This window comes from Hyla sarda, chromosome 7 (assembly GCF_029499605.1).
Source record: "Hyla sarda isolate aHylSar1 chromosome 7, aHylSar1.hap1, whole genome shotgun sequence".
Taxonomy (NCBI): Eukaryota; Metazoa; Chordata; class Amphibia; order Anura; family Hylidae; genus Hyla; species Hyla sarda.
The window spans coordinates 181,210,823-181,237,930 of NC_079195.1; the positions used below are offsets into that span (position 1 = coordinate 181,210,823).

General features: G+C 47.6%; 1 protein-coding gene across 3 annotated transcripts in view; it reads right to left on the reverse strand.

The window, feature by feature from the left end:
* The window catches only part of LOC130282808 (protein kinase C delta type-like), a 67,677-nt gene that overhangs the window by 16,921 nt on the left and 23,648 nt on the right, over window positions 1–27,108 (reverse strand). Inside the window, exons 1-2 of one of the 3 annotated variants that reach the window (XM_056531595.1) lie at window positions 1,974–2,236; window positions 1,614–1,889 (exon numbers count right to left, since the gene is read on the reverse strand). In XM_056531595.1, coding sequence (XP_056387570.1) covers window positions 1,614–1,889; window positions 1,974–2,207 — 510 coding nt within the window. In that variant the 5' untranslated portion in view covers window positions 2,208–2,236. Of the gene's footprint in view, window positions 1–1,613; window positions 2,237–27,108 lie in introns of those variants that run through there. The other 2 variants (XM_056531593.1, XM_056531594.1) reach the window with 2 other exon arrangements.

A 27,108-nucleotide genomic window follows, 5' to 3' on the forward strand; every position in this document is an offset into this window, starting at 1 on the left:
GCCTATATTTAACTCGGGGCTGAAAGGGGGGGGGCCTATATTTAACTGTGGGGGCTGAAAGAAGGGGCCTATATTTAACTGTGGGGGCTGAAAGGGGGGGCCTATATTTAACTGTGGGGGCGGAAAGGGGGGCCTATATTTAACTGGGGGCTGAAAGGGGGGCCTATAACTGGGGGCTGAAAAGGGGGGCCTATATTTGGCTGTGGGGCTGAAAGAGGGGGCTATATTTAACTGGGGGATGAAAGGGGGGCCTATATTTAACTGTGGGGCTGAAAGGGGGGCCTATATTTAACTGTGGGGGCTGAAAAGGGGGGCTATATTTAACTGGGGGCTAAAAGGGGGGGCTATATTTAACTGTGGGGGCTGAAAGGGGGGGAGTCTATATTTAACTGTGGGGGCTGAAAGGGGGGGGAGTCTATATTTAACTGTGGGGGCTATATTTAACTGTGGGGGCTGAAAGGGGGGGCTATATTTAACTGTGGGGGCTGAAAGGGGGGGCTATATTTAATTGAGAGGGCTGAAAGGGGGGGCTATATTTAACTGTTGGGGCTGAAAGGGGGGGGCTATAACTAACATTGGGGGCTGAAAGGGGGGACTACCTCTAACTGTGGGGGCTGAAAGGGGGGGCCTATAACTAACTGTGGGAGCTGAAAGGTGGGGCCTATAACTGTGGGAGCTCAAAGGGTGGGCCATCATTACACACAGGGGCACAAAGGGGGTCTACTATCATGTATATTGGAGGCACGTTGGACCTACAATTATATATGGGGCACAGGGGCCTACAACTATATATGGGGCACAAAATTGGCCTATAACTATATATGGGGCAAAGATGGGTGTACAACTATATATGGGGGCACAGAGGAGGTGTACAACTATATATATATATATATATATATATATATATGTGTGGGGGCAGAGAGGGGGTCTACAACAATATAGAGGTGGACATTGTGCTGGAGAAAGTACACAGAAAGTTTCACAGTATTCAGAATAGGGTATATTAGATTACAGCAGAGTGTGGCGCAGTAAAATTACTTTGCAGCACAGTGTATTACTGCACTACAATCTTCTATAAAGTAATTGGAAATATATCATTAGGAAAAAAAATGGGTTGGGGGTTGGCCCTGGGGCGGACTCGCGGGCATGACACTGGGGGGGAGGGGGGACCTGGAATTAAGCTGCATAAGGGGCCCCAAAATTTCTGATGGCAGCCCTGGTTACATGTCTCAGGTGTGAATGGGGAGCAATGTCCTAAATCGCTCTCACACTCTCTAATACTGGTCACTGGAAGTTCAACATGGCCCCACATCGTTGCTCTACATTAAGATGGCCTACGCTATAAGAAGATTGCCAAGACTCTGACACTAAGCTGCAGCATGATGGGTAGGATCAAACAGCTGTGTATAACAACTGCCTAAATCTACTGAAATGGGATATAAATAGGGACATAAATATTACTGGAGGTCTCTAGTGCTGCAGATATGTGATATATATTAGTGAAGATGGGGCTAGTTATTTTCTAGACTTACAATTAGCTGCAGAATATCAATGGGAAAAACCACATTGACTGTCGATTTAACAAAAAAAAATAAAAAATTAAATAAACTTACCACTCCAAAGCTGCCCCTACCCAATACCTGATGGATAGTGAGGTGATAGATGTTAAATTTGGGGTAGGAGCTTGATGTTCCGGGGTCCTGGCTGGTGCCTGGTCTTGGCTCCTCATCCTCCAATAATCTGGCATCTTCTCCTCTCCTCTTCTCCACATCCTCGCTTTCCTCTTCTCTCTTCCTCTTCTTCACCTCCTCGCTCACCTCTTCCTCCTTCCTCTTCTCTCCTGTCTTCTCCACCTCCTCGCTTTCCTCTTCTCTCTTCCTCTTCTTCACCTCCTCGCTCACATCTTCCTCCTTCCTCTTCACTCCTGTCTTCTCCACCTCCTCACTTTCCTCTTCTCTCTTCCTCTTCTTCACCTCCTCGCTCACATCTTCCTCCTTCCTCTTCTCTCTGCTCTCCTTCACCTCCTCGCTTTCCTCTTCTCTCTTTCTCTTCTTCACCTCCTCGCTCACCTCTTCCTCCTTCCTCTTCTTTCCGCTCTCCTTCACCTCCTCGCTTTCCTCTTCCCTCTTCCTCTTTCCTCCGCTCTCCTCTTCCCTCTTCTCTCCTCTCTCCTTCTCGACATCTCCTCTTCTTCCAGTAGCCGCCATCTTTGGGATCCTGTAGACGTCCGTCCGCTCGGTCCAACTGACAGTTGTGGGTAAACAACAACAACAGCCGTTGTCCAGGTGACGTGATGTCATCAAAACATCAGATGGCACCTGCTACCAGTGGTCCAGGGACTTGTGGATCCATATACATTGTGATATAGGCATCATGGGTGATAGCCTAGGGTCCAGAAGAATGGAGATATTCATGGCTGGTTCTTGTAGTGCTTTATTATTAGTAGATGGGGCAGGTGATGTGACTTTTATGTGTTGTATAGGTTGGCAGTGGTGCCCATAAACTCTGCTGGAAGGTTAGAATAAGGAGGCTGGAATAAACCATACCATGTACTTGCTGCTAATGGCAGAAATAATAAAGCCTTGTAATGGCCTGTAATGTTCTGCTACATTCAATAAGTGTCATCACTCAGATACATTAGATTATGTCCATAGGAGGAGATTTATCAAAACCTGTCCAGAGGAAAAGTTGACCAGTTGCCCATAGCAACCAATCACATTGCTTCTTACATTTTTTTTTTAAATGGCCTATGAAAAGTAAAAGAAGCGATCTGATTGGTTGCTATGGTCAACTGGTCAACTTTTCCTCTGCACAGGTTTTGCTAAATCCAAAAAGCAGTATATAGGACATCATACGACTTCACCACCACTGGGACCTTATTTTTAAGCCGAGCACCATAAATATTTTTTATCATAGAAATTTGTGGGTGTCCAGTCTTAGTAATGGGAGAAGGAGATGTTCTATATAAGATGTAGACAGATTTACAATTGACTTTGCTGAACAATCATCTTCACTAGGTCTCATATAATGAATGCAGAATTCCAACCAGAGAGAGATTATAGCGAGGGCAAAAATGGGTCCTTTCTAAGGTCCTCCACCACCCAGGTTCACCAATGTTTCCCCGAGAAATCGTTAGTGTTTGGAAAGTGTTCCTCCAACATTATCTAAGGTTTACTATGTGGTTTACACAGGAGAATCTTACTGTCAGCGGAGGATCTTACTGACACAGAGAAGGCTTTTCTGACAGGGAGAGGATCTTACTGACACAGAGAAAGTCTTACTGACAGGTGAAGGATCTTACTGACACAGAGAAAGTCTTACTGACAGGTGAAGGATCTTACTGACACAGAGAAGGCTTTTCTGACAGGGAGAGGATCTTACTGACACAGAGAAAGTCTTACTGACAGGTGGAGGATCTTACTGACACAGAGAAAGTCTTACTGACAGGTGGAGGATCTTACTGACACAGAGAAAGTCTTACTGACAGGTGAAGGATCTTACTGACACAGAGAAGGCTTCTGTCAGGGAGAGGATCTTACTGACACAAAGAAAGTCTTACTGACAGGTGGAGGATTTTACTGACACAGAGAGGGACATACTGACAGGCAGAGGATCTTACTGACAGAGAAAGTCATACTGAAAGGTGAAGGATCTTACTGACACAGAGAAGGCTTCTGTCAGGGAGAGGATCTTACTGACACAAAGAAAGTCTTACTGACAGGTGGAGGATTTTACTGACACACAGAGGGACATACTGACAGGCAGAGGATCTTACTGACATAGAAAGGGCCTTACTGACAGGCAGAGGATCACACTGACTCACAGGTGGGCTTACTGACAGGTGAAGGATCTTACTGACACACAGCAAACCTTACTAACAAGTTATATGGGGGCTCAGACAAATGGAGGGTGATTTGGAGGTGCAGACAGATGGAGGGTTATATGGGGGTGCAGACAATTATAGGGTAATTCAAGGGTGCAGACAGGGGAGGGTGATATGAGGGTGCAGACAGGGGGTGATATGGGAGTGCAGACAATTATAGGGTGATTCGAGGGTGCAGACAGGGGAAGGTGATATGAGGGTGCAGACAGGGGGTGATATGGGGGTGCAGACAAATGGAGGGTGATATGAGGGTGCAGACAATTATAGGGTGATTCGAGGGTGCAGACAGGGGAGGGTGACATGAGGGTGCAGACAGGGGAGGGTGATATGAGGGTGCAGACTGGGGGGTGATATGAGGGTGCAGACAGGGGAAGGTGATATGAGGGTGCAGACAGGGGAAGGTGATATGAGGGTGCAGACTGGGGGGTGATATGGGGGTGCAGACAAATGGAGGGTGATATGGATGTTCAGACAGGGGAGGGAGATATGAGGGTACAAATAGATGGCAGAGGATTATATGGGGTGCAGACAGATGCAGGGTAATATGGATGGGTAGACAGATGGAGGGTGATATGGGGGTGCAGAGTGAGTGTAGCCCTTATCAGATGGACACTTTAGGCCAGCGCCCACCTCACCTAGAGCCAGAAGGACCAAAATGTCAGATTGCTGCAAAACCTGGCATGCAGTTATGTCTCAGGAAAATATGTAAAAATTACAGGTGTATTCTGATGAGACATGAGTCCTGCCACAAGACAGCATAAAATCACTTCCCCTGGGGCGGCTCTCTAATTAGGCGATTTAGGCGGCCACCTAAGGCCTCGCGCTAAAAAGGGCCTCGCGGCCGCCTAATTTGTCTAATTAGCCCGTTCCCGCAGAATGACATATATAAATGTCATGATGTGCAGGTAGTTCGCGCATCATGACATTTATATATGTCATGCAGATAACCCGGTGATGCGCAGCATCGCACGGATTAACTGGCAGAAGTCCTGCTGTCACCAGTGGGGGACAACTTCTGCAAGCCCCCCCCAGGACCATCTGTGGATGGTCCTGGTCAGCGATCACTGTGATCACAGTGATCGCTGACTGGGGGTGTTAAAGTTCAGAACCCCCTTCTCTGCCCACCCTTAGAATTTAGGCATAGCGGAGGAAGAGGATCCCGGAGCAGTGGGGGGCAGCGGCATATACCTGCAGAGGGACCGTCGGGACGGCGCGGCAGTAAGGATCGGGGACCGGCGGCAGGCACACGTGGAAGCAGTAGTGAAGATCACCGTAAAGTAATATTCACTGCTGCTTCTGGGAGTTTGGCTGTCTGGGCATGCTGGGAGTTGTAGTTTTGCAACATCTGGAGGGCCACAGTTTGGAGACCACTGTGCAGTGGTCTCCAATCTGTGCTCTTCCAGATGTTGCAAAACTACAACTCTCAGCATGCCCAGATAGTCCAGGCATGCTGAGATTTGTAGTTCTGTAACATCTGGCCCTTCAGATGTTGCCGAACTACAACTCCCAGCATGCCTGGGCAGTCTGGGCATGCTTGGAGTTGAAGTTTTGCAACAGCTGGAGGCACATGGGTTGGGTAACACTGAGTTAGGAAACAATGTTTCCCAACCAGTGTGCCTCCAGTTGTTGCAAAACTACAACTCCAGCATGCCCAGACAGCCGAAGGGCATGCTGGGAGTTGTAGTTTTGCAACAACTGGAGGAGAACAGTTGGGAGACTGCTAAGTAGTGGTGTCCAAACTGTAGCCCTCCAGATGTTGCAAAACTTCAACTCCAAGCATGCCCAGACTGCCCAGGCATGCTGGAAGTTGTAGTTCAGCAACATCTTAAGGGCCAGATGTTACAAAACTACAACTCCCAGCATTCCACGACTGTCTGGGCATGCTGGGTGTTGTAGTTTTGCAACATCTGGAATAGCACAGATTGAAGACCACTGCACAGTGGTCCCCAAACTGCGGCCCTCCAGATGTTGCAAAACTACAACTCCCAGCATGCACGGACAGCCAAAGGGTATGCTGGGAGTTGTAGTTTTGCAACAGGTTTGCACAGGGTACATTCACATGGGCGGGTTTACAGCGAGTCTCACGCTGCAAGTTTGAGATGCAGCAAAATTTCCCTAAAATTTTCACTCGCTGTGAACCTGCCCATGTGAATGTGCCCTAAAAACACTACAGTACACAAAATAAAAAGTAAAACACTACAAATACACATACCCCTACACAGTCCCCCCTCCCCCCCCCAGTCCCCCCCCCCCCCCAATTAAAATGAAAAACATCAGGTACGGCACTGTCTCCAAAACGGAGCCTCCAGCTGTTGCAAAACAACAACTCCCAGTATTGCCGGACAGCCATTGACTATCCTGGCAGGCTGGGGGTTTTGCAACAGCTGGAGGCACCCTGTTTGGAAATCACTGGCGTAGAATTGTTTAGCTTCCCGGAATACATGGCCGGAAGTGACGCATTTGGCGTCCGACTCGGCAGGTGCCAATTTGCACCTAATGGAGGACATTATTTATATCATGGTTAGCCACCGTACTAGCACCACATCCCTCATCATCAGGAGCGGTGGTCATGTGCATTGGTGGTCGCTAGGACAAGGTGAGCTTTATTGTTTTAGATTGTAATCTATGTGATTTTGTTAGAGGGGAGAGGGGTTTTCTTATTTGGTTTTTTGATTTTTTGTTTATGTGATGACCAACAGTGGGACCTGTTGTGGAGGAGAGTGTCCTTAGAGTGCAGCTGGATGGGACTGTTTGCGGCTATCTGTTTGCGGCTATCTGTTTACGCTAAGTAAGTTTCACTATCTGCCTGTATATGACACAATATCTATTGTCCCTTATATCATATATATATATATATTTTCTTGCATAGAGGATTATCTTTGACTTCTGGATATAAGGCCTAGATGGTGGAACTTTTAACCAAGGAGGAGTGATAGAGTATTTGAATTGTCTTTTGCTTCTTGGGCATTTTTGTACAACTAAGTAAGTGCCAATCCATTATAACATCATTTCACTGGCTGTTTGGTTGTGGGGTATTATATGGTATCTTTATCATTCCTTCACAGTGATAGTCCTGCTCCCTAGTTTTGGCTCTTAACTGGATAGCTCTACCCATATCTATGTATAATCATACTACAACAGCGACATCTCTGGAGAACATATTGTTTTGAGGTATGCTTCTAACTGGAAGGCAACTTCTTATATATACTTGTACATCTATACAATTTGATACAGTGATTTATGATGATTTCATCTATCACTAAGTTTTCTCCCCTTCCTACTTTTTTATGTTGTATAGTTTACCCTCCATATATCTGTGAGGTCGGCTATCTAAAGGGACATACTTGTTCATGAATATTTTGGAACAATAATGAAGGTATCTAGAGTATGTACATGGGATGTTGTGATTATGGGTTCACATTTTTCATTATCTATTATACACACTGTATTCTCTGAATCTTTGATCTATATTTCCTCTGCCCCTATGCTTTGTATGTCATGTATATTTGATATGTGTTTTGTATGTAGCTATATTTATGTGCTTTGTTTGTTGCTTGCTTTTTGCTGTTTGTTTCTTTGTTTCCTTTTTTAGGTCTGAAAACACATCACGGCAGTTTTCATCGACAATAAGCAGAGCCAAGCTTTTTCTGTGTATTAATATGTATATGTTCTATATGTACTTATTATGTGTATGTACATTTTTGTCCTAAAGCGACTACTTTAATTGCTTGTATACCCCTGATGAACCGTATGTTCTTTCATTGAATTACGGGGAAACGCGTCGGGTGGGTGAGGCATGTATTACGGGGGATTGTCCCTATTACTATTGCACTTTGTGAAATAATTGATATCTACTGTTTTTTATGGGGATTTGTGTACGTTATTCTGTAATAAGAAATTTTTGTAATAAAGGGTTTAAAATTTAGCTATTGGTATTCCTGATTTGGTAGTTTAAAGTTAGCTAATATTGATCTATATATCAGTGATTGTGGATCGCGGGTATCCTAGACACCCACGATCCCCCTGTAGCGATAGGAGTGAGGTGGCAGAGGTGCCACCCCTCCTATCTCTGCTATTGGTGGTCTAGACGCGACCACCAATAGCAGATCGGGGGCGGAGGGGTTTACTTTCGGTTTCCCCGTTCTGCCCACCCACAATAGGCGGGGCAGGACGGGGAAACCAACAGGGACCGGCGCCGAAGATCCACTTACCTATCGGCGACGATCAGCGGCGGCAGCGGGTGACGATCGGCGGAAGAAGAGGACAGCGACGCAGCTTCCTGGATCCAACGGAAGCCGGTGAGTTATTTAGCAACATCTGGAGGGCTACAGTCTGAGACCAGTATAGTGGTCTCTAAACTGTAACCCTCCAGATGTTTCAAAACTACAACTCCCAGCATGCCCAGAGAGCTGTTTAGGCTTGCTGGGAGTTGCAGTTTTGCAACAGCTGGAGGTCTACAGTCTGAGACCACTGCAAAGTGATCTCTATACTGTGCATCTCCAGATCTTGCAAAACTACAACTCCCAGCATGCCCACACAGCAGTTTGCTGTCTGGGCATTCTGGGAGTTGTAGTTTTGCAACATCTGTGCAGTGGTCTCTAAACTATAGCTCTCCAGATGTTGTAAAACTGCAACTCCCAGCATGCCTAAACAGCAAACAGCTGTCTCTGCATGCTGGGAGTTGTAGTTGCGATCCCTCCAGCTGTTGCATAACTACATCTCCCAGCATGCCTTTCGGAGATCAGTACATGCTGGGAGTTGAAGTTTTGCAACAGCTGGAGGCACACTGGTTGGAAAATACTGAGTTAGGTAACAGAACCTAACTGAAGGTTTTCCAACCAGTGTGCCTCCAGCTGTTGCAAAAGTACAACTCCCAGCATGCACGGTCTGTCAGTACATGCTGGGAGTTGTAGTTTTGAAACAGCTGGAGGTTTGCCCCCCCCATGTGAACGTACAGGGTACATTCACACTGGCGGGTTTACAGTAAGTTTTTCTGCTTCAAGTATGAGCTGCGGCAAATTTTTCGCCGCAGCACAAACTCCTAGCGGTAAATTCACTGTAAACCTCCGCCAGTGTGAACGTACCCTAAAAACACTACACTACACTACACTTGCACATAATAAAGGGTAAAACACTACATTTACACCCCCTTACACTGTCCCCCCAATAAAAATAAAATATGTATTGTACGGCAGTGTTTCCAAAACAGAGCCTCCAGCTGTGGCAAAACAACAACTCACAGCATTTCTGGACAGCCACTGACTGTCCAGGCATGCTGGGAGTTTAGCAACAGCTGGAGGCACCCTGTTTGGGAATCACTGGCAGAGAATACTCCTATGTCCACCCCTATGCAATCTCTAATTTAGTCCTCAAATGCGCATGACGCTCTCTCACTTCAGAGCCCTGTCGTATTTCAAGGAAACAGTTTAGGGCCACATATGGGGTATCTCCGTACTCGGGAGAAATTGCACTACTAATTTTGGGGGCTTTTTTTCCTTTTACCGCTTATGAAAAAGAAAAGTTAGGGTCTACACCAGCCTGTTAGTGTAAAAAAAAAATTTTTTTTACACTAACATGCTGGTGTTGTCCTTTACTTTTTATTTTCACGGGAGGTAAAAGGAAAAAAAGACCCCCAAAATTTGTAACGCAATTTCTACAGAGTACAGAAATACCCCATATGTGGGCGTAAAATGCTCTGCGGACGCACAACAAGGCTCAGGAGGGAGAGCGCACCATGTACATTTGAGGCCTAAATTGGTGATTTGCACAGGGGTGGCTGATTTTACAGCGGTTCTGACATAAACCCAAAAAAATAAATACCCACATGTGACCCCATTTTGGAAACGACAGCCCTCATGGAACGTAACAAGGGGTATAGTGAGCCTGAACACCCCACAGGTGTTTGACAAATTTTCATTAAAGTTGGATGGGAAAATGCTGGTGTCACCCTAAATTTTTCATTTTCACAAGGGAAAAAAAACAAAAAAAACTAAAACAAAATTTGTAACCCAATTTCTTCTGAGTAAGAGCATACCCCATATGTGGATGTAAAGTGCTCTATGGGTGCACTACAATGCTCAGAAGAGAAGGAGCGCCATTGGGATTTTGAAGAGAAAATGTATCCGGAATTGAAGGCCACTTGTGTTTACAAAGCCCCCATGGTACCAGAACAATGGACCCCCCCATATGTGACCCCATTTTGGAAACTACAACCCTCATGTATTGTAATATGGGGTCAGTGAGCATTTACACCCCACAGTGATCCGTGAAAATGAAAAATTTAATTTTCCATTTGCACAGCCCACTGTTCCAAAGATCTGTCAAACGCCAGTGGGGTGTAAATGCTCACTGCACCACTTATTAAATTCTGTGAGGGGTGTAGTTTCCAAAATAGGGTCACATGTGGGGGGGGGGGGTCCACTGTTCTGGCACCACGGGGGGCTTTGTAAATGCACATGGCCCCTGACTACCATTCCAAACGAATTCTCTTTCCAAAAGCTCAATGGTGCTCCTCCTCTTCTGAGCATTGTAGTTCGCCCGTAGTGCAGTTCAGGTCCACTTATGGGGTACCTCCATACTCATAAGAGATGGGGTTACAAATTTTGGGGGGTATTTTCTGCTATTAACCCTTGCAAAAATTTGACATTTGGGGGGGAAACACACATTTTAGTGAAAAAAAATATATATTTTTTTTACATATGCAAAAGTCGTGAAACCCGTGTGGGGTATTAAGGCTCACTTTATTCCTTGTTACATTCCTCAAGGGGTCTAATTTCCAAAATGGTATGCCATGTTTTTTTTTTTTTTGCTGTTCTGGCACCATAGGGGCTTCCTAAATGCAACATGCCCCCCGAGCAAAATTTGCTCTCAAAATGCCAAATATCACTCCTTCTCTTCTGAGCATTGTAGTTCGCCCGTAGTGCACTTCAGGCCAACTTATGGGGTGCCTCCATACTCAGAAGAGATGGGGTTACAAATGATGGGGGTATTTTCTGCTATTATTAACCCTTGCAAAAATGTGAAATTTGGGGGAAACACACATTTTATTGAAAAAAAAATATTTTTTTTTACATATGCAAAAGTCGTGAAACACCTGTGGGGTATTAAGGCCCACTTTATTCCTTGTTACGTTCCCCAAGGGGTCTAGTTTCCAAAATGGTATGCCATGTGTTTTTTTTTTTTTTTTTTTGCTGTTCTGGCACCATAGGGGCTTCCTAAATGCAACATGCCCCCCAAAAACCATTTCTGAAAAACGTACTCTCCAAAATCCCCTTGTCGCTCCTTCGCTTCTGAGCCCTCTACTGCGCCTGCCGAACAATTTACATAGACATATGAGGTATGTCCTTACTCGAGAGAAATTGAGTATACATTTTCTCCTTTTACCCCTTGTAAAAATAAAAAAATTGGGTTTACAAGAACATGCGAGTGTAAAAAATGAAGATTGTGAATTTTCTCCTTCACTTTGCTGCTATTCCTGTGAAACACCTAAAAGGTCAAAACACTTACTGATTGTCATTTTGAATACTTTGGGGGTGTAGTTTTTATAATGGGGTCATTTATGGGGTATTTCTAATATGAAGACCCTTCAAATCCACTTCAAACCTGAACTGGTCCCTGAAAAAAAGCGAGGTTCAAAATTTTGTGAAAAATTGGAAAATTGCTGCTGAACTTTGAAGCCCTCTGGTGTCTTCCAAAAGTAAAAACACGTCAATTTTATGATGCAAATATAAAGTAGACATATTGTATATGTGAATAAAAAAAATATTTGGAATATCCATTTTCCTTACAAGCAGAGAGCTTCAAAGTTAGAAAAATGCAAAATTTTCAAATTTTTCATCAAATTTTGGGATTTTTCACCAAGAAAGGATGCAAGTTACCACAAAATTTTACCACTATGTTAAAGTAGAATATGTCACGGAAAAACAATCTCGGAATCAGAATGATAACTAAAAGCATTCCAGAGTTATTAATGTTTAAAGTGACAGTGGTCAGATGTGCAAAAAACGCTCTGGTCCTAAGGTGTAAAATGGCCTGGTCCTTAAGGGGTTAAACTTGGTTACTGAAAAACAAAGGTGGTTAGCACAGACAAACAATAGACATTACTTTACAGTCCTTCAGAAAATATTCCTCCGAACTCTTCTTGTGCCTTTTGTAGTTTCTCTATACCTTCCAACATCTGGAGCAGGCGAGGAGTTAATGTAACTCTCCCACACCACATTAGTGAGAGTAGAATGGGTAACAGTAGGATTCAAAGTGACCTGACCAGAGGTTTACTGGCCGGGATCAAGGTTGGTGCATAAGGTTTTAGCCCCATCTCCATGCCAGGAGAGGGTCAGAGCACTTTCGTTTGGTACCCTGGAAGCAGGCAAACTCTCCACGTCAGAAGAGGACCTTGGTACATATGTTGGTACCTGTGCAGGAGGCAAACTCTCATTGCTCCGAGAGGGCCTAGGTACGGTCTTTGGTGCCCGCAATTTGGGCCAACTTTCTTGGTCTTGAGCAGGTCTTGGAACTTTTCTGTATGAAAAAGATGACTGTAGAGGCTCCTCCTACTTGAGTACGGTGGTGGAGGCATCAGGAGCAGACAATTTCGGCCTCGGGTTGAAGGGATCCGATTCCCAATCTGTAGACGGAAAGTATTTGAAGGGAATCTGTGTTGGAGCCGTTGGTCTTGTGACCGCTGCAGCCCATTCTCCATGCAGGCTCTGGACGGGGGTGTGCTCCACTATCTTGCCCACCTCCAGAGATTAGAACTTTTTATGAAGATATGGCCTCTGTACTGCTCGCCGGTTTCCGAGGATGGTTTGCCCTGCATGGCCCATAACCTCTGACCTTGTCGAACTTGGCCACAGTTGCTCTTCGTCGTTCTAAAGGCTCCTCCCCTTCTCGGGGGTGATCCCACTTGCGAATGTAGAGTGCCTCCATCTCTTTAGTATTCTCCCGATGACGAATTCTTTCCTCAGGAGGCAAATGCACATGCTTTGGGGCGTACAGTTCTCTGTGTCGGGCCTTTAATTTGTCCATCAACTCAGCCAGCTCGGCTTCTTGACGGGCCCTTTCTCTTTGTGCGGTTGGAATTGGTGGGAGTGGCTTCCCAGGTATAGGTTGTAGAACCGCGTGCATATACTCCATGAGTCCCGGCTCATCCCCAAAAATCCACTGTGGCAAATCTGGTGAGCACGGTCGTGCACGTGGCAAGCTGGATAGGGGTATTTCAGCTTCAGGGCTGGAGGAGGAAGAAAAGGCCGCCTCTGGCGGGGTACTCACTGCAGACTCCTCCGATGGGATCTCGGCCCACGAGCCCCAAGTTCTGTGGTGAGGGGACAATCTCACCGGTGATGCACCTCCAGGTGTCCCTGCGCTCTCCACTGGAGGTGTGTCCAGCCAGTCATCGTCGTCATTGGGCAGTGGGGGAAGATTGCACTCCCCCTCTTCATCCAGTGACAACCGCTGCAGATGGTCGGCAATATCTTGCAATAGTTGGGCTGCGACTGCCACAACTTTCCGCTGTTCCGGCGCCATTTTGCTGTTCTCACCACGTGGAACGCTGCTCTCCTCCATGCCTGTACTCTCCGGCTCCTTGTGCAGACTGAAGAGGTCACTGTGCATGGTGTCTTTTATATGGTGCTTCCCCAAAATGGCGGCTGGCAGGAAGGACATCATCGGTGCAGCCCCGACTTCCTGTCCTCCCAGAAACGACTCCTCTGTTTCCAAGTTCCCTTTCGGCTGCGATACACCGCAGGCCTTTTCACGTGCTTCTTTGAACTCTTTCTATGCCGACCAGAACAGAGGATCGTAGCATGTATTTATTTCGCAGTTTACACATTCTTGATGCGCATAAATTTTCACCTCCCCCTTACATTTCACGTGGCCCCCTTGTAACGTTCTCCACACGCACCGCTCTCGTACACAATAATGCGGTTTACAGCACATGAATAAAGTCCGTTATATTGGGGGAGTACAATTTCACTAGTGGCAACAGCAGCAGGCACACATCCGAATCCTGTTCGTCAGACGCCAATAAGGCTTTGTGGTACGCCTGGGGGTTGTAAGGCAGTAGGGGTGTTGCGGTTCTATATAATAAAGGGCGCTGTTAACCCTTGTCACTCGTGACGCCAGGGTGAGGGTTAAAACTCTGTAGTGATGCTGGGCCTATCGCCACCCTTCCCAAGAGCGATAGGTGAGTGTGAAATAGATTGTCCACAGCAGTGCTGAACTTAAAACTTGCAGGAATCTTTACTGAAGATTTTCTGTATATGCAGTAACGGTAACAGTCCAGATAACAGAGTCTTTACAAACAGCACAGCAGTGATTGACAGATGCTTAGGACCGGAAAGTTCCCTTTAGATTTTGAGAATTGTATTTGCATAGATCCACCGGTTTTAGGGGTTAGATTAGGTCCGGAGATCTTGCAGAGATAGCGGGGAATTGTAAGAACTATCCGTCACTAGCGCAGGCCTAAGCCGCAAGGCTTTGGGCCTAGTAATTTGTCTTGTAAGCTGCGGAGGTCCTACCTCGTCCAGAGTCGGCAACCCAAGAGAGCGACAAGATGGCGCAGCTCCCTTATATGGGCAGGGGCTGACCGTTTTGGATTGGTCCAATCAGCTGTCACTCACCGTTACAATGGATTGTGGGTGATCACATGTCCAAAACCACCAAAGGTCCTTTAGCAAAAACCATAGAGTTCTGCAACCCGGTCACATGACCCGCAGGTCCTGCAACGCTAAAACAGTGAGTATTACCATATACATTTATTTAGATAGATAATATTTACAAATATCAAGTGACTAAGGGGTGACCAGGGGTTAAATGAGGAAAGCGAACCCCGACAGTCCTAGGGACTCTAACTTTGGGGACTAATTACCAAGGAACAGTATGAAATACGGTGCCGGGACACCACATTAACACTAGAGATAGACTTTAGGAGAGGCGACTAGGGGCTGTCCAACCTGAGGAACCCTACCTGAATGTAGTTACTCTGACTTTAGGGACCTTTACACTAGGTACTGTATGCAATACTGTACAGGGACACCACACACCCTTTTTGGGAAACACTGCCGTAGGGTATTTTTGTGGCGAATTCAAATCCCCAATTTAGTCCTCAAATGCGCATGGTGCTCTCTCACTTCGGAGCCCTGTTCAGGGCCACATATGGGGTATCTCCGTACTCGGGAGAAATTGCGTTACAAATTTTGGGGGGCTTTTCTTTCCTTCTACCCCCTATGAAAAGGTAAAGTTGGGGTCTACACCAGCAAGTTTGTAAAAAAAAATATATATTTTTACACTAACATGCTGGTGTAAAACATGCTGGTCAGCAGACACATTACAGCTAATCAGCAGCAGTCCCTCCCTTCCAGACCCTCCTACCTCTTTCACGGACACCATTTTACCCTCATTCAGCATGCTGCAGGCTTAGGAAGTGGAGGGTCAGAGAAGCTGCTCCTGTTGTATAGGGAAAGCAATAGCTAGGTTGCTGCTAGGTGGTGTATTCAGGGTCCGATTTACTTCTAAAGCACTATTGTAACATCTGCTTTAAGGACAGCACCTAAAAAAGCCCTTTTTTGGGCTGAAAGATATCAGTCCGTATGTCTAGCAACAGCTGGAGGCACCCTGGTTGGGAGGGAACCGCTGGTTAAAAGGGGTACTCCAGTATAAAACTTAAGTTCCTTCAAGCATCTAACTACTACAGTATTCAAAGGGCTGAAAGATATCAGTCCGTGTGTTTTGCAACAGCTGGAGGCACCCTGGTTGGGGACCACTGCTTAAAAGGGGAACTCCGCTGGCAAGCTTTTTTTTTTTTTTAAAGCAACTAACTTCTACAGTATTCAAAGGGCTGAAATATATCAGTCTGTGTGTTTTGCAACAGCAGGAGGCACCCTGGTTGGGGACCACTGCATAAAAGGGGAACTCCGCTGGCAAGCTTTTTTTCTTTAAAGCAACTAACTACTACAGTATTCAAAGGGATGAAATATATCAGTCCGTGTATTTTGCAACAGCTGGAGGCACCCTGGTTGGGGACCACTGCTTAAAAGGGAAACTCTGCTGGCAAGCTTTTTTGCTCATTGTCACACCAGTGCAAATCACATTAGGTGTGACAGTTGTTGGCTGTTAAATAAAATCAGTCGTCACTGTCAGTTCACGTCACAGTTGCCAGTTTTTTTGCCTGCAGGGCAAATTGTGTCACCCTAGTGCAAATCACATTAGGTGTGACAGTTGTGCAAATTTAACCCAAAAAATGACAGGCAGAGGAAGGCCACCCTACAGGGGCCGTCGTTGTTACGCCGAGCGCTCCGGGTCCCTGCTCCTCCCCGGAACGCTCACGGCGTCTCTCTCCCTGCAGCGCCCCGGTCGGTCCCGCTGACCGGGAGCGCTGCACTGATATGGCCGTCGGGGATGCGATTCGCACAGCGGGACGCGCCCGCTCGCGAATCGCATCCCAAGTCACTTACCCGTCCCGGTCCCCTGCTGTCATGTGCTGGCGCGCGCGGCTCAGCTCTCTAGGGCGCGCGCGCGCCAGCTCTCTGAGACTTAAAGGGCCAGTGCACCAATGATTGGTGCCTGGCCCAATTAGCTTAATTGGCTTCCACCTGCTCCCTGGCTATATCTGCTCACTGCCCCTGCACTCCCTTGCCGGATCTTGTTGCCTTGTGCCAGTGAAAGCGTTTAGTGTTGTCCAAAGCCTGTGTTACCTGAACTCCTGCTATCTACCTTGACTACGAACCTTGCCGCCTGCCCCGACCTTCTGCTACGTCTGACCTTGCCTCTGCCTAGTCCTTCTGTCCCACGCCTTCTCAGCAGTCAGCGAGGTTGAGCCGTTGCTAGTGGATACGACCTGGTTGCTACTGCCGCAGCAAGACCATCCCGCTTTGCGGCGGGCTCTGGTGAACACCAGTAGCCTCTTAGAACCGGTCCACCAGCACGGTCCACACCAATCCCTCGCTGACACAGAGGATCCACTACCTGTTAGCCGAATCGTGACAGTAGATCCGGCCATGGATCCCGCTGAGGTGCCGTTGCCAAGTCTCGCTGACCTTACCACGGTGGTCGCTCAGCAATCGCAGCAAATTGCCCAACAAGGACAGCAGCTGTCGCAGTTGACCGCCACGTTACAGCAACTTCTGCCTCTGCTACAGCAGCAACCATCTCCTCCGCCAGCTCCTGCACCTCCTCCGCAGCGAGTGGCCGCTCCTAGCCTCCGCTTGTCCCTGCCGGACAAATTTGATGGGGACTCTAGACTCTGCCGTGGATTTCTGTCTCAATGTTCCCTGCATATGGAGATGTTGTCGGACTTGTTTCCTACAGAACGGTCTAAGGTGGCGTTCGTAGTGAGCCTTCTTTCAGGAAAGGCCTTGTCTTGGGCCACACCGCTCTGGGACCGCAATGATCCTGCCACAGCCACAGTCCAGTCCTTCTTCGCTGAAGTCCGTAGTGTCTTCGAGGAACCAGCCCGAGCTTCTTCTGCCGAGACTGCCCTGCTGAACCTGGTCCAGGGTAATTCTTCAGTGGGCGAGTACGCCATCCAATTTCGTACTCTTGCTTCCGAATTATCATGGAATAACGAGGCTCTCTGCGCGACCTTTAAAAAAGGCCTATCCAGTAGCATCAAGGATGCTTATCCATTTGGCCACCCGCATTGACATGCGTTTTTCTGAGAGACATCAGGAGCTCCGCCAGGAAAAAGACTTAGATCTCTGGGCACCTCTCCCACAGCATCCTTTGCAATCTACGCCTGGGCCTCCCGCCGAGGAGGCCATGCAAGTGGATCGGTCTCGCCTGACCCAGGAAGAGAGGAATCGCCGTAGGGAAGAAAATCTTTATCTGTACTGTTCCAGTACCGAGCATTTCTTGGTGGATTGCCCTATTCGTCCTCCACGTCTGGGAAACGCACGCACGCACCCAGCTCACGTGGGTGTGGCATCTCTTGGTTCAAAGTCTGCTTCTCCACGTCTCACGGTGCCCGTGCGGATTTCTCCTTCAGCCAATTCCTCCCTCTCAGCCGTGGCCTGCTTGGACTCTGGTGCCTCTGGGAATTTCATTTTGGAGTCTTTGGTGAATAAGTTCTGCATCCCGGTGACTCGTCTCGTCAAGCCGCTCTGCATTTCCGCGGTCAACGGAGTTAGATTGGATTGCACCGTGCGTTACCGCACAAAACCCCTCTTAATGTGCATTGGACCCCACCACGAAAGGATTGAATTTTTCGTCCTCCCCAACTGCACTTCTGAGGTCCTCCTCGGTCTGCCATGGCTCCAGCTTCATTCTCCCACCCTTGACTGGACCACCGGGGAGATCAAGAACTGGGACTCTGCTTGCCACAAGAAATGCCTCTCCCCCCCTCCCAGTCCCGTCAGGCAAGCCTCAGTGCCTCCTCATGGCCCCCGTCCTGGTGTCACCCTGCCCCGTGCCAAGCTTCACCCTCTGCCCTCCCTCCCCATTCCCACTCCTGCTGTACTGCCTGCCGTTGAGGAAACCCTCCATTCTTTCCCGGTGTCCTCGTCCCAGGTAAAGCAGTTGTCGGACAAAAAAGGGGGGAGACCTAAGGGGGGGGTACTGTTACGCCGAGCGCTCCGGGTCCCTGCTCCTCCCCGGAGCGCTCACGGCGTCTCTCTCCCTGCAGCGCCCCGGTCGGTCCCGCTGACCGGGAGCGCTGCACTGATATGGCCGTCGGGGATGCGATTCGCACAGCGGGACGCGCCCGCTCGCGAATCGCATCCCAAGTCACTTACCCGTCCCGGTCCCCTGCTGTCATGTGCCGGCGCGCGCGGCTCCGCTCTCTAGGGCGCGCGCGCGCCAGCTCTCTGAGACTTAAAGGGCCAGTGCACCAATGATTGGTGCCTGGCCCAATTAGCTTAATTGGCTTCCACCTGCTCCCTGGCTATATCTGCTCACTGCCCCTGCACTCCCTTGCCGGATCTTGTTGCCTTGTGCCAGTGAAAGCGTTTAGTGTTGTCCAAAGCCTGTGTTACCTGAACTCCTGCTATCCACCTTGACTACGAACCTTGCCGCCTGCCCCGACCTTCTGCTACGTCTGACCTTGCCTCTGCCTAGTCCTTCTGTCCCACGCCTTCTCAGCAGTCAGCGAGGTTGAGCCGTTGCTAGTGGATACGACCTGGTTGCTACTGCCGCAGCAAGACCATCCCGCTTTGCGGCGGGCTCTGGTGAACACCAGTAGCCTCTTAGAACCGGTCCACCAGCACGGTCCACGCCAATCCCTCGCTGACACAGAGGATCCACTACCTGTTAGCCGAATCGTGACAGTCGTGGTGCTGGGACTCCCTTTGGCCCTAGAATGGCCAGTGTTCAGAGGCCACGTACCCTGAACCCCCAAAGTTCTGAGGACTTAGTTAGCTGGCTATCACAAGACACCCAATCAACTACTAAAGCTTCCGCTCGGAACCTTGACACACCATCCTTCTCCTCCTCTAGCTTAGCTTCGGGCACCTCTCATGCTACCACTTGCCCGCCTGCTGCCACCACCAACACTAGCACCACAGCAACTTTACTTGATCCATCAGAGGAGTTATTTACACATCAGTTTGAAGACATGAGTGATGCGCAACCATTATTGCCAGAGGATGTAGATAACAGGGATATGTCTCAGTCAGGCAGCATTACACACATGGACGTGTGTCCATGATGATGATGTTGTACCCGCTGCTGCCTCCTTTCTTGAGGTGTCAGATAGCGGTGAAGGTGTTGATGATGACGATGTATCCGTGGATGCCATGTGGGTGCCCGCTAGAAGAGAAGAAGAGGGGAAAAGTTCAGATGGGGAGACAGAGAGGAGGAGGAGACGAGTTGGAAGCAGGGGGAGGTCGTCGTAAGGAGCTAGTGGCACAGTCAGACAGCATGCATCGGCACCTGGGGTCAGCCAGACGGGACGCCAATCAACGCATGCTGTTGCCACCACCAGAATGCCGTCATCGCAGAGCTCAGCAGTGTGGCATTTTTTGTGTGTGTCTGCCTCTGACAACAGCGAGGCCATTTGCAACCTGTGCCAGAAGAAACTGAGTCGTGGGAAGTCCATCACCCCCCTAGGCACAACTGCTTTGCGAAGGCACATGATGTCACATCACAAACGCCTATGGGATCAACACGTCAGTACAAGCAGCGCACAAAGTCAAAGCCGCCATCCTCCTCCTGGTCCAGCATCTTCAGCCAGGTCAACCACTGCTGCCCTCCTTGCCCCTCTCAACCATCCGCCTCTCCGTCTCTCGCCTTGAGCAGTTCCTGCTCATCTGCCCACAGTCAGGTGTCTGTCAAGGAGATGTTTGAGCACAAGAAGACAATGTCTCAAAGTCACCTCCTATTCTGGCGTCTGACAGCTGGCTTGTCGGAACTGCTAGCCCGCCAGCTTTTACCATACAAGCTGGTGGAGTCTGAGGCCTTTAAAAAATTTGTAGCCATTGGGACACCGCAGTGGAAGGTACGCGGCCGAACTTTTTTTGCACAAAAGGCAATCCCCAACCTTTACTCCATTGTGCAAAAGGAAATTATGGCATGTCTGGCACACAGTGTAGGGGCAAGGGTCCATCTGACCACTGATACCTGGTCTGCAAAGCATGGTCAGGGCAGGTATGTCACCTACACTGCGCATTGGGTAAACCTGGTGACGGCTGCCAAGCATGGAATGCGTGGCTCTGCAGAGGAGTTGGTGACACCGCCACGACTTGCAGGCAGGCCTGCTGCCACCTCCTCTACTCCTCCTACTCCATCCTCTTCCATAACATCCTCGGCCGAGTCCTCTTCCACTGCTGCGTCTTGCTCCACATCACCGGCACCCTCCCCCCCCTAGCTCCCCAGATGCTATTCCACATCCTGGATACGGCAATGTTACGCCATCTTGGGGTTGACTTGCCTCAAAGCGGAGAGTCACACCGCACCAGCCCTCCTGTCGGCCCTGAACGCACAGGTGGACCAGTGGCTGACTCCGCATTAACTGCAGATCGGCAAGGTGGTTTGTGACAATGGAACAAATTTGTTGGCGTCATTGAGGTTGGGCAAGTTGACACATGTGCCGTGCATGGCACATGTGTGTACTCTGAATGTACAACGCTTTGTGCTCAAGTACCCAGGCTTACAGGATGTCCTGAAGCAGTCCAGGAAGGTGTGTGGCCATTTCAGGCATTCCTACACAGCCATGGCGCACTTGTCAGATATCCAGCGGTGAAACAACATGCCAGTGAGGCGCTTGATTTGCGACAGCCCAACACGTTGGAATTCAACACTCCTAATGTTCGACCGCCTGCTCCAACAAGAAAAAGCCGTCAACGAATATTTGTATGACCGGGGTGCTAGGACATCATCTGCGGAGCTGGGATTATTTTTGCCACCTGTAGGCTCATGCGTCCTTTTGAGGAGGTGACAAACCTGGTCAGTCGCACCGAAGGCACCATCAGCGACATCATACCGTTTGTTTTCTTCCTGGAGCGTGCCCTGCGAAGAGTGCTGGATCTGGCAGTAGATGAGTGTGAAGAGGAAGAGTTGGGGACACCATCACCACCAGAAACAGCCTTATCAGCATCGCTTGCTGGACCTGCGGCAACGCTGGAAGAGGATTGTGAGGAAGAGGAGTCAGAGGAGGAATGCGGCCTTGAAGAGGAGGAGGAAGACCAACCACAGCAGGCATCCCAGGGTGCTCCTTGTCACCTATCTGGTTCCCCGGTGATGTACATGGCTGGGGGGAAGAAGATTATACCTTCCCTGACATCACTGAGGACGAGGAACGGGATATGAGTAGCTCAGCATCCGTCCTTGTGTAAATGGGGTCTTTCATGCTGTTGTGCCTGTTGAGGGACCCTCGTATAAAAAGGATGAAGGAGAACGATCTGTACTGGGTGTCCACACTACTAGACCCCCCGGTATGAACGTAAAGTGCCTGACATGTTACCGCATTACAGCAAGGCGGAAAGGATTCAGCAGGTCCAAAATAAAATAAGAAGTATTTACACAGCATATAAGGGTCATGTCACAGCACAACAGGGATATAACAGGGGAAGAGGTGAAAGTAATCCTCCTCCTCCTCCCACGAACACGCCGACAAGGACAGGAAGCTGTACAGACATGCTGTTGATGGAGGACATGCAGAGCTTTTTAAGTCCTACGCATCGCCACAGCCCTTCGGGGTCCACCGTCAGAGAATGACTTGACCGACAGGTAGCAGACTACCTGGCCTTAACCACAGATATCGACACTCTGAGGAGCGATGAACCCCTTGACTACTGGGTTTGCCGGCTTGACCTGTGGCCTGAGCAATCCCAATTTGCGCTCAAACTTCGGGCCTGTCCTGCTTCAAGTGTCCTGTCAGAAAGGACCTTCAGTGCAGCAGGAGGTATTGTCACTGAGAAGAGGAGTCGCCTTGGTCAAAAAAGTCTGGATTACCTCACCTTTCTTAAGATGAAGGGACGGAGGGATGTGGATGGATCCCGAAGGGACTGACACTGGGCGATACATTTGACTGAACAAGGCCTGATCAGGTGAGCTGCCTTGGGCTAAAAATGGTCCACACGCTGCTGTATTTGAACTCTGAATGCCGGATGACTTGCGTGACTTATCAGCTACCAACTAGGGTTCAAGCAGAAATGTTTTAGGGCCCTTTCTCCCTGGCGAAACAAACAGAAATTTTTCGGGCCGCTGCTACAGCAGCGGCTGCGACAATACCAAATTTTCAAGCCAGGTGTACATGCCTAATTTTTCTGGCCTCTGCTGCTGCACTTTTTCTGGTGCTGCAATTTTTCTGGCTGCTGCTACAGCAGTGGCTGCGACAATACCAAATTTTCAAGCCAGGTGTACATGCCTAATTTTTCTGGCCTCTGCTGCTGCACTTTTACTGGTGCTGCAATTTTTCTGGCTGCTGCTACAGATGCGGCTGCGACAATACCAAATTTTTCATCCATGTGTACATACCTACATTTTTCTGGCCTCTGCTGCTGCACTTGTTATGTTGCTGCAACAATACCAATGCCTAATTTTTCTGGTACTCTCTGTCCATTTTCTGGTAATCTCTGTCCATTTTAGCAACCGTGGATATTAGATGTATGCTAAGGGTAGCATGGTGGCTCAGAGGTTAGCACTGCTGCCTTGCAGCGCTGGGGCCTTGGGTTAAAATCCCACTATGTTCTGCCTCAAGGGGGGCTCTAACTATGTGCTGCCTAATATGGGGGAATCTTATGTGCTGCCTAAAGGGGAGCTCTAACTATGTGCTGCCTAACATGGGGGAATCTATGTGCTGCCTAAAGGGGGATCTAACTATGTGATGCCTAAAGGGGGCTCTATGTGCTGTTTAATATGGGGGAATCTATGTGATGCCTAAAGGGGGGATCTAACTATGTGCTGCCTAAAGGGGGCTCTATGTGCTGCCTAAAGGGAGGCTCTAACTATGTGCTGCTTAATATGGGGGAATCTATGTGCTGTCTAAAGGGGGGGATCTAACTATGTGATGCCTAAAGGGGGCTAAAGCATGTTATTCCAAACCATTTAGGAATAATAGTGATTTATGCCTTTTATGGATTAATACCAGACTCTGCATCAACTATGTAATTTTTCATGGGAGTTTTGCCCTCTGGCATCCCCCTCCGGCCACAGTCCAGGTGTTAGTCCCCTTGAAACAACTTTTAAATCACTATTGTGGCCAGAAAGAGTCCCTGTGGGTATAAAAATTCGCCTGCCCATTGAAGTTTTGCGGAAGTTCGCGTTCGTGGTTCGCGAACCAAAAATGTTATGTTTGCAACATCACTAGAGGGGGGGTCCACTGTTCTGGCACCACAGGGGGCTTTGTAAACGCACATGGCCTCCCACTTCTATTCCAACCAAATTCTCTCACCAGAAGCTCAATGGCGCTCCTTCTCTTCTGAGCATTGTAGTGCGCCAGCAGAGCACTTTACATCCATATATGGGGTATTTCCATACTCCATTTTTCTCCAATTACCCCTTGTGAAAATAAAAAATTTGGGGTAACACCAGCATTTTAGTGAAAAAAATCTAATTTTTCATTTTCACGTCCAACTTTAGCGGAAATTTGTCAAGCACCTGTGGGGTGTTAAGGCTAACTGTACCCCTTGTTACGTTCCTTGAGGTGTTTAGTTTCCAAAATTGTCTGCCATGTTGTTTTTTTTTTTGCTCTTCTGGCACCATAGGGGCTTCCTAAATGGGACATGCCCCCCAAAAAGCCATTTCAGAAAAACTCACTCTCCAAAATCCCTTTGTCGCTCCTTCCCTTCTGAGGCCTCTAGTGCACCCACAGAGCACTTGACATACACATATGTGGTATTTACTTACTCAAGAGAAATTGGGTTGCAAACTTTGGGGGGCTATTTCTATTTTTACCCCTTGTAAAATTTCAAAAACTGGGTCTACAAGAACATGCGAGTGTAATGAATTTTCTCCTTTACCTTACTGCGATTCCGGTGAAACACCTAAAGGGTTAACACACTTTCTGAATGTCATTTTGAATACTTGGGGGGGAGGGTACAGTTTTTTTAATGGGGTAATTTATGGGGTATTTCTAATATGAAGACCCCTCAAATCCACTCCAAAACTGAACTGGTCCCAGAAAAATTCCGATTTTGAAAAATTTGTGAAAAATTGGAAAATTGATGCTGAACTTTGAAGCCCTCTGATGTCTTCCAATAGTAAAAACATGTGAATCAATATATAATTTATTTGGAATATCCATTTTCCTTAGAAGTAGAGAGTTTCAAATTTAGAAAAATGCTAAATTTTCAAAATTTTCATGAAATTTGGGGATTTTTCACAAAGAAAGGATGCAAGTAACAACGGAAATTTACCATTAACATAAAGTAGAATATGTCACTAAAATACCAGCACGGAATCAGAATAATTGGTAAAAGCATCCCAGAGTCATTAATGCATAAAGTGACAGTGGTCAGAATTGAGAAAAAGGGCTCATTCCTTAAGGTGAAAAAGGGCTCAGTCCTTAAGGGGTTAATGGGATATGGGGTGCTAAATAGTTTACCAATATAGGGTCAGGAATACACATTTGTGTTCCTGATTCTATAGTGTTCTTTCAATACTCTGTTGACAACTTTATTTCAGTTTTAGGAGACACCAACAAGAATAACTGAGTAGTCAGACACATTTTATTTATTTTTCTATACCCAATGTTTGTGTATAGATATTTTGTAGAATAATTTAATTAGAAAAATAAGATTTCAAGAGCTGTGAATAGCGAGGTTATGATATATATTAAAGTTTGCCTTAAAATATGCAATTTATACAGTTAATTTTAACATCGCCTGCTTACTTTTTATTTTCTTCTTTTTATCACGCTTGGGGGGCCTCAGATTTTTTTTCGCCTAAGGCCTCAAAAAGTCTAGAGCCGCCTCTGAAGCAGGGTTCTGTACCTGAGGACTAGCAGGGCTCTGTACACTGAGGACAAGCAGGGCTCTGTACACTGAGGACAAGCAGGGTTCTGTACATGAGGACAAGCAGGGCTCTGCGCACTGAGGACAAACAGGGCTCTGTACTCTAAGGACAAGCAGGGCTCTGTACACTGAGGACAAGCAGGGCTCTGTACACTGAGGGCAAGCAGAGTTCTGTACATGAGGACAAGCAGGGCTCTGCACACTGAGGACAAGCAGGGTTCTGTACACTGAGCACAAGCAGGGCTCTGTACACTGAGGACAAGCAGGGCTCTGCGAATTGAGGACAAACAGGGCTCTGTACTCTGAGGACAAGCAGGGCTCTGTACACTGAGGACCAACAGGGCTTTGTACTCTGAGGACAAGCAGGGCTCTGTTTACTGAGCACAAGCAGGGCTCTGTACACTGAGAACAAGCAGGGCTCTGTACACAGAGGACAAGTAGGGCTCTGTACACTGAGGACAAGCAGGGCCCTTTTCCCGGCTGGGCCTTCGGACAATGGCCGAATGGACTGGCCGGTCAGTCCGCCCCTGCAGGTAAGGCCATCATTTTAGCTGATCGGGACCCAATGGAGGTCCCAATCAGCCCCTAGGGGTCTGGTTATGTATTTATTTAGGGGCCTGGGGTCTGAGATTTTTTCAGGGGATGGGGTCCAAATTTAGTTTTGTTGCTATAAAGTGTATGACATCAGAAGTGAGGGACCATAGATGTCTCAGCAGTGAACTCTACAGTCCTCAAGAGATATTATCATGGTGATCTAGACCAGATGAAGGGAAGGAGAACGACTCCAATCAGATCAGATGCCACTTGTGAGTCCCAAGATTATTGATTCGCTGTCCGCTCTCCTGATATGTCTATTATAGTAAATTATTGTTTTACCCATGAGATAAGAATTCTGGTGTATCTTGGAACTCTGTTTTTTCCATTCACCTCACCCCCACAAAATGGCAGACAAAAACCGCCATACTTTTCTTAGCTGTTCTTTTGAGCATAGCCTTAGACCAGTGTTTTCTGAACAGTGTGTCTCTAACTGTTGCAAAACTACAATGTCCAGCATGCCTTGCATACTGGGAGTTGTAGTTTTGCAACATCTAGAGACACACTGTTCGGAAAACACTGGTCTAAGACTATGCTCAAAAGAACAGCTAAGAACATTATGGTGGCTTTTGTCTGCCATTTTGTGGGGGTGAGGTGAATTGTACCCAGTCGGAATTAAATCCCCCATAGATTTCCAGGAGGAATAACAGGGGGCAGCACAATACAGAGTTCTAAGGAAAGATCGAGAATTATTTCCTCAGCATAACTTCAAGGTAAAAAATGTAAAAAATGTAAAAAAGCTTGGGGGGCAGCTGTCGCCAGAGATCGTATTTTATTGTTTACAAGGTAAAATAGTTTCACATTTAATATGCTGAATTATTTCATGGTGGATGCAGGTATTTAGGAAAACAGACATGACAGGGCAGTAGATAAATCCTCTATTATAGTTCTGTATGCTCCCAGGGTGATTCTTCTCTGTAGGTCCTGTGTGGTGTCATCTATATGGTCACTGTATAATGCTATTATTTGTTATAATGCTGCTTGTATAGTGGTATTGTAGACCTGTCACTGATAAGTTTTTTCTATTTTTCACGCTTATTTTCTTATTGTATGGTTAACATATAAGCTGGAAGAGTAGTGACTAAAGCGTTGCCATGTTTACATCTGTTTTGTGGCCATATTTGTGGCCTTATTTCCAGTCATATATTACCGCAAACATGGCTGAAATTTTTGACAACTTTTTTTCCAGCAGTTTTTGCTTGAAAAATACCTGTTTTAACCCCTTAAAGGGGTACTCCGCCCCTAGACATC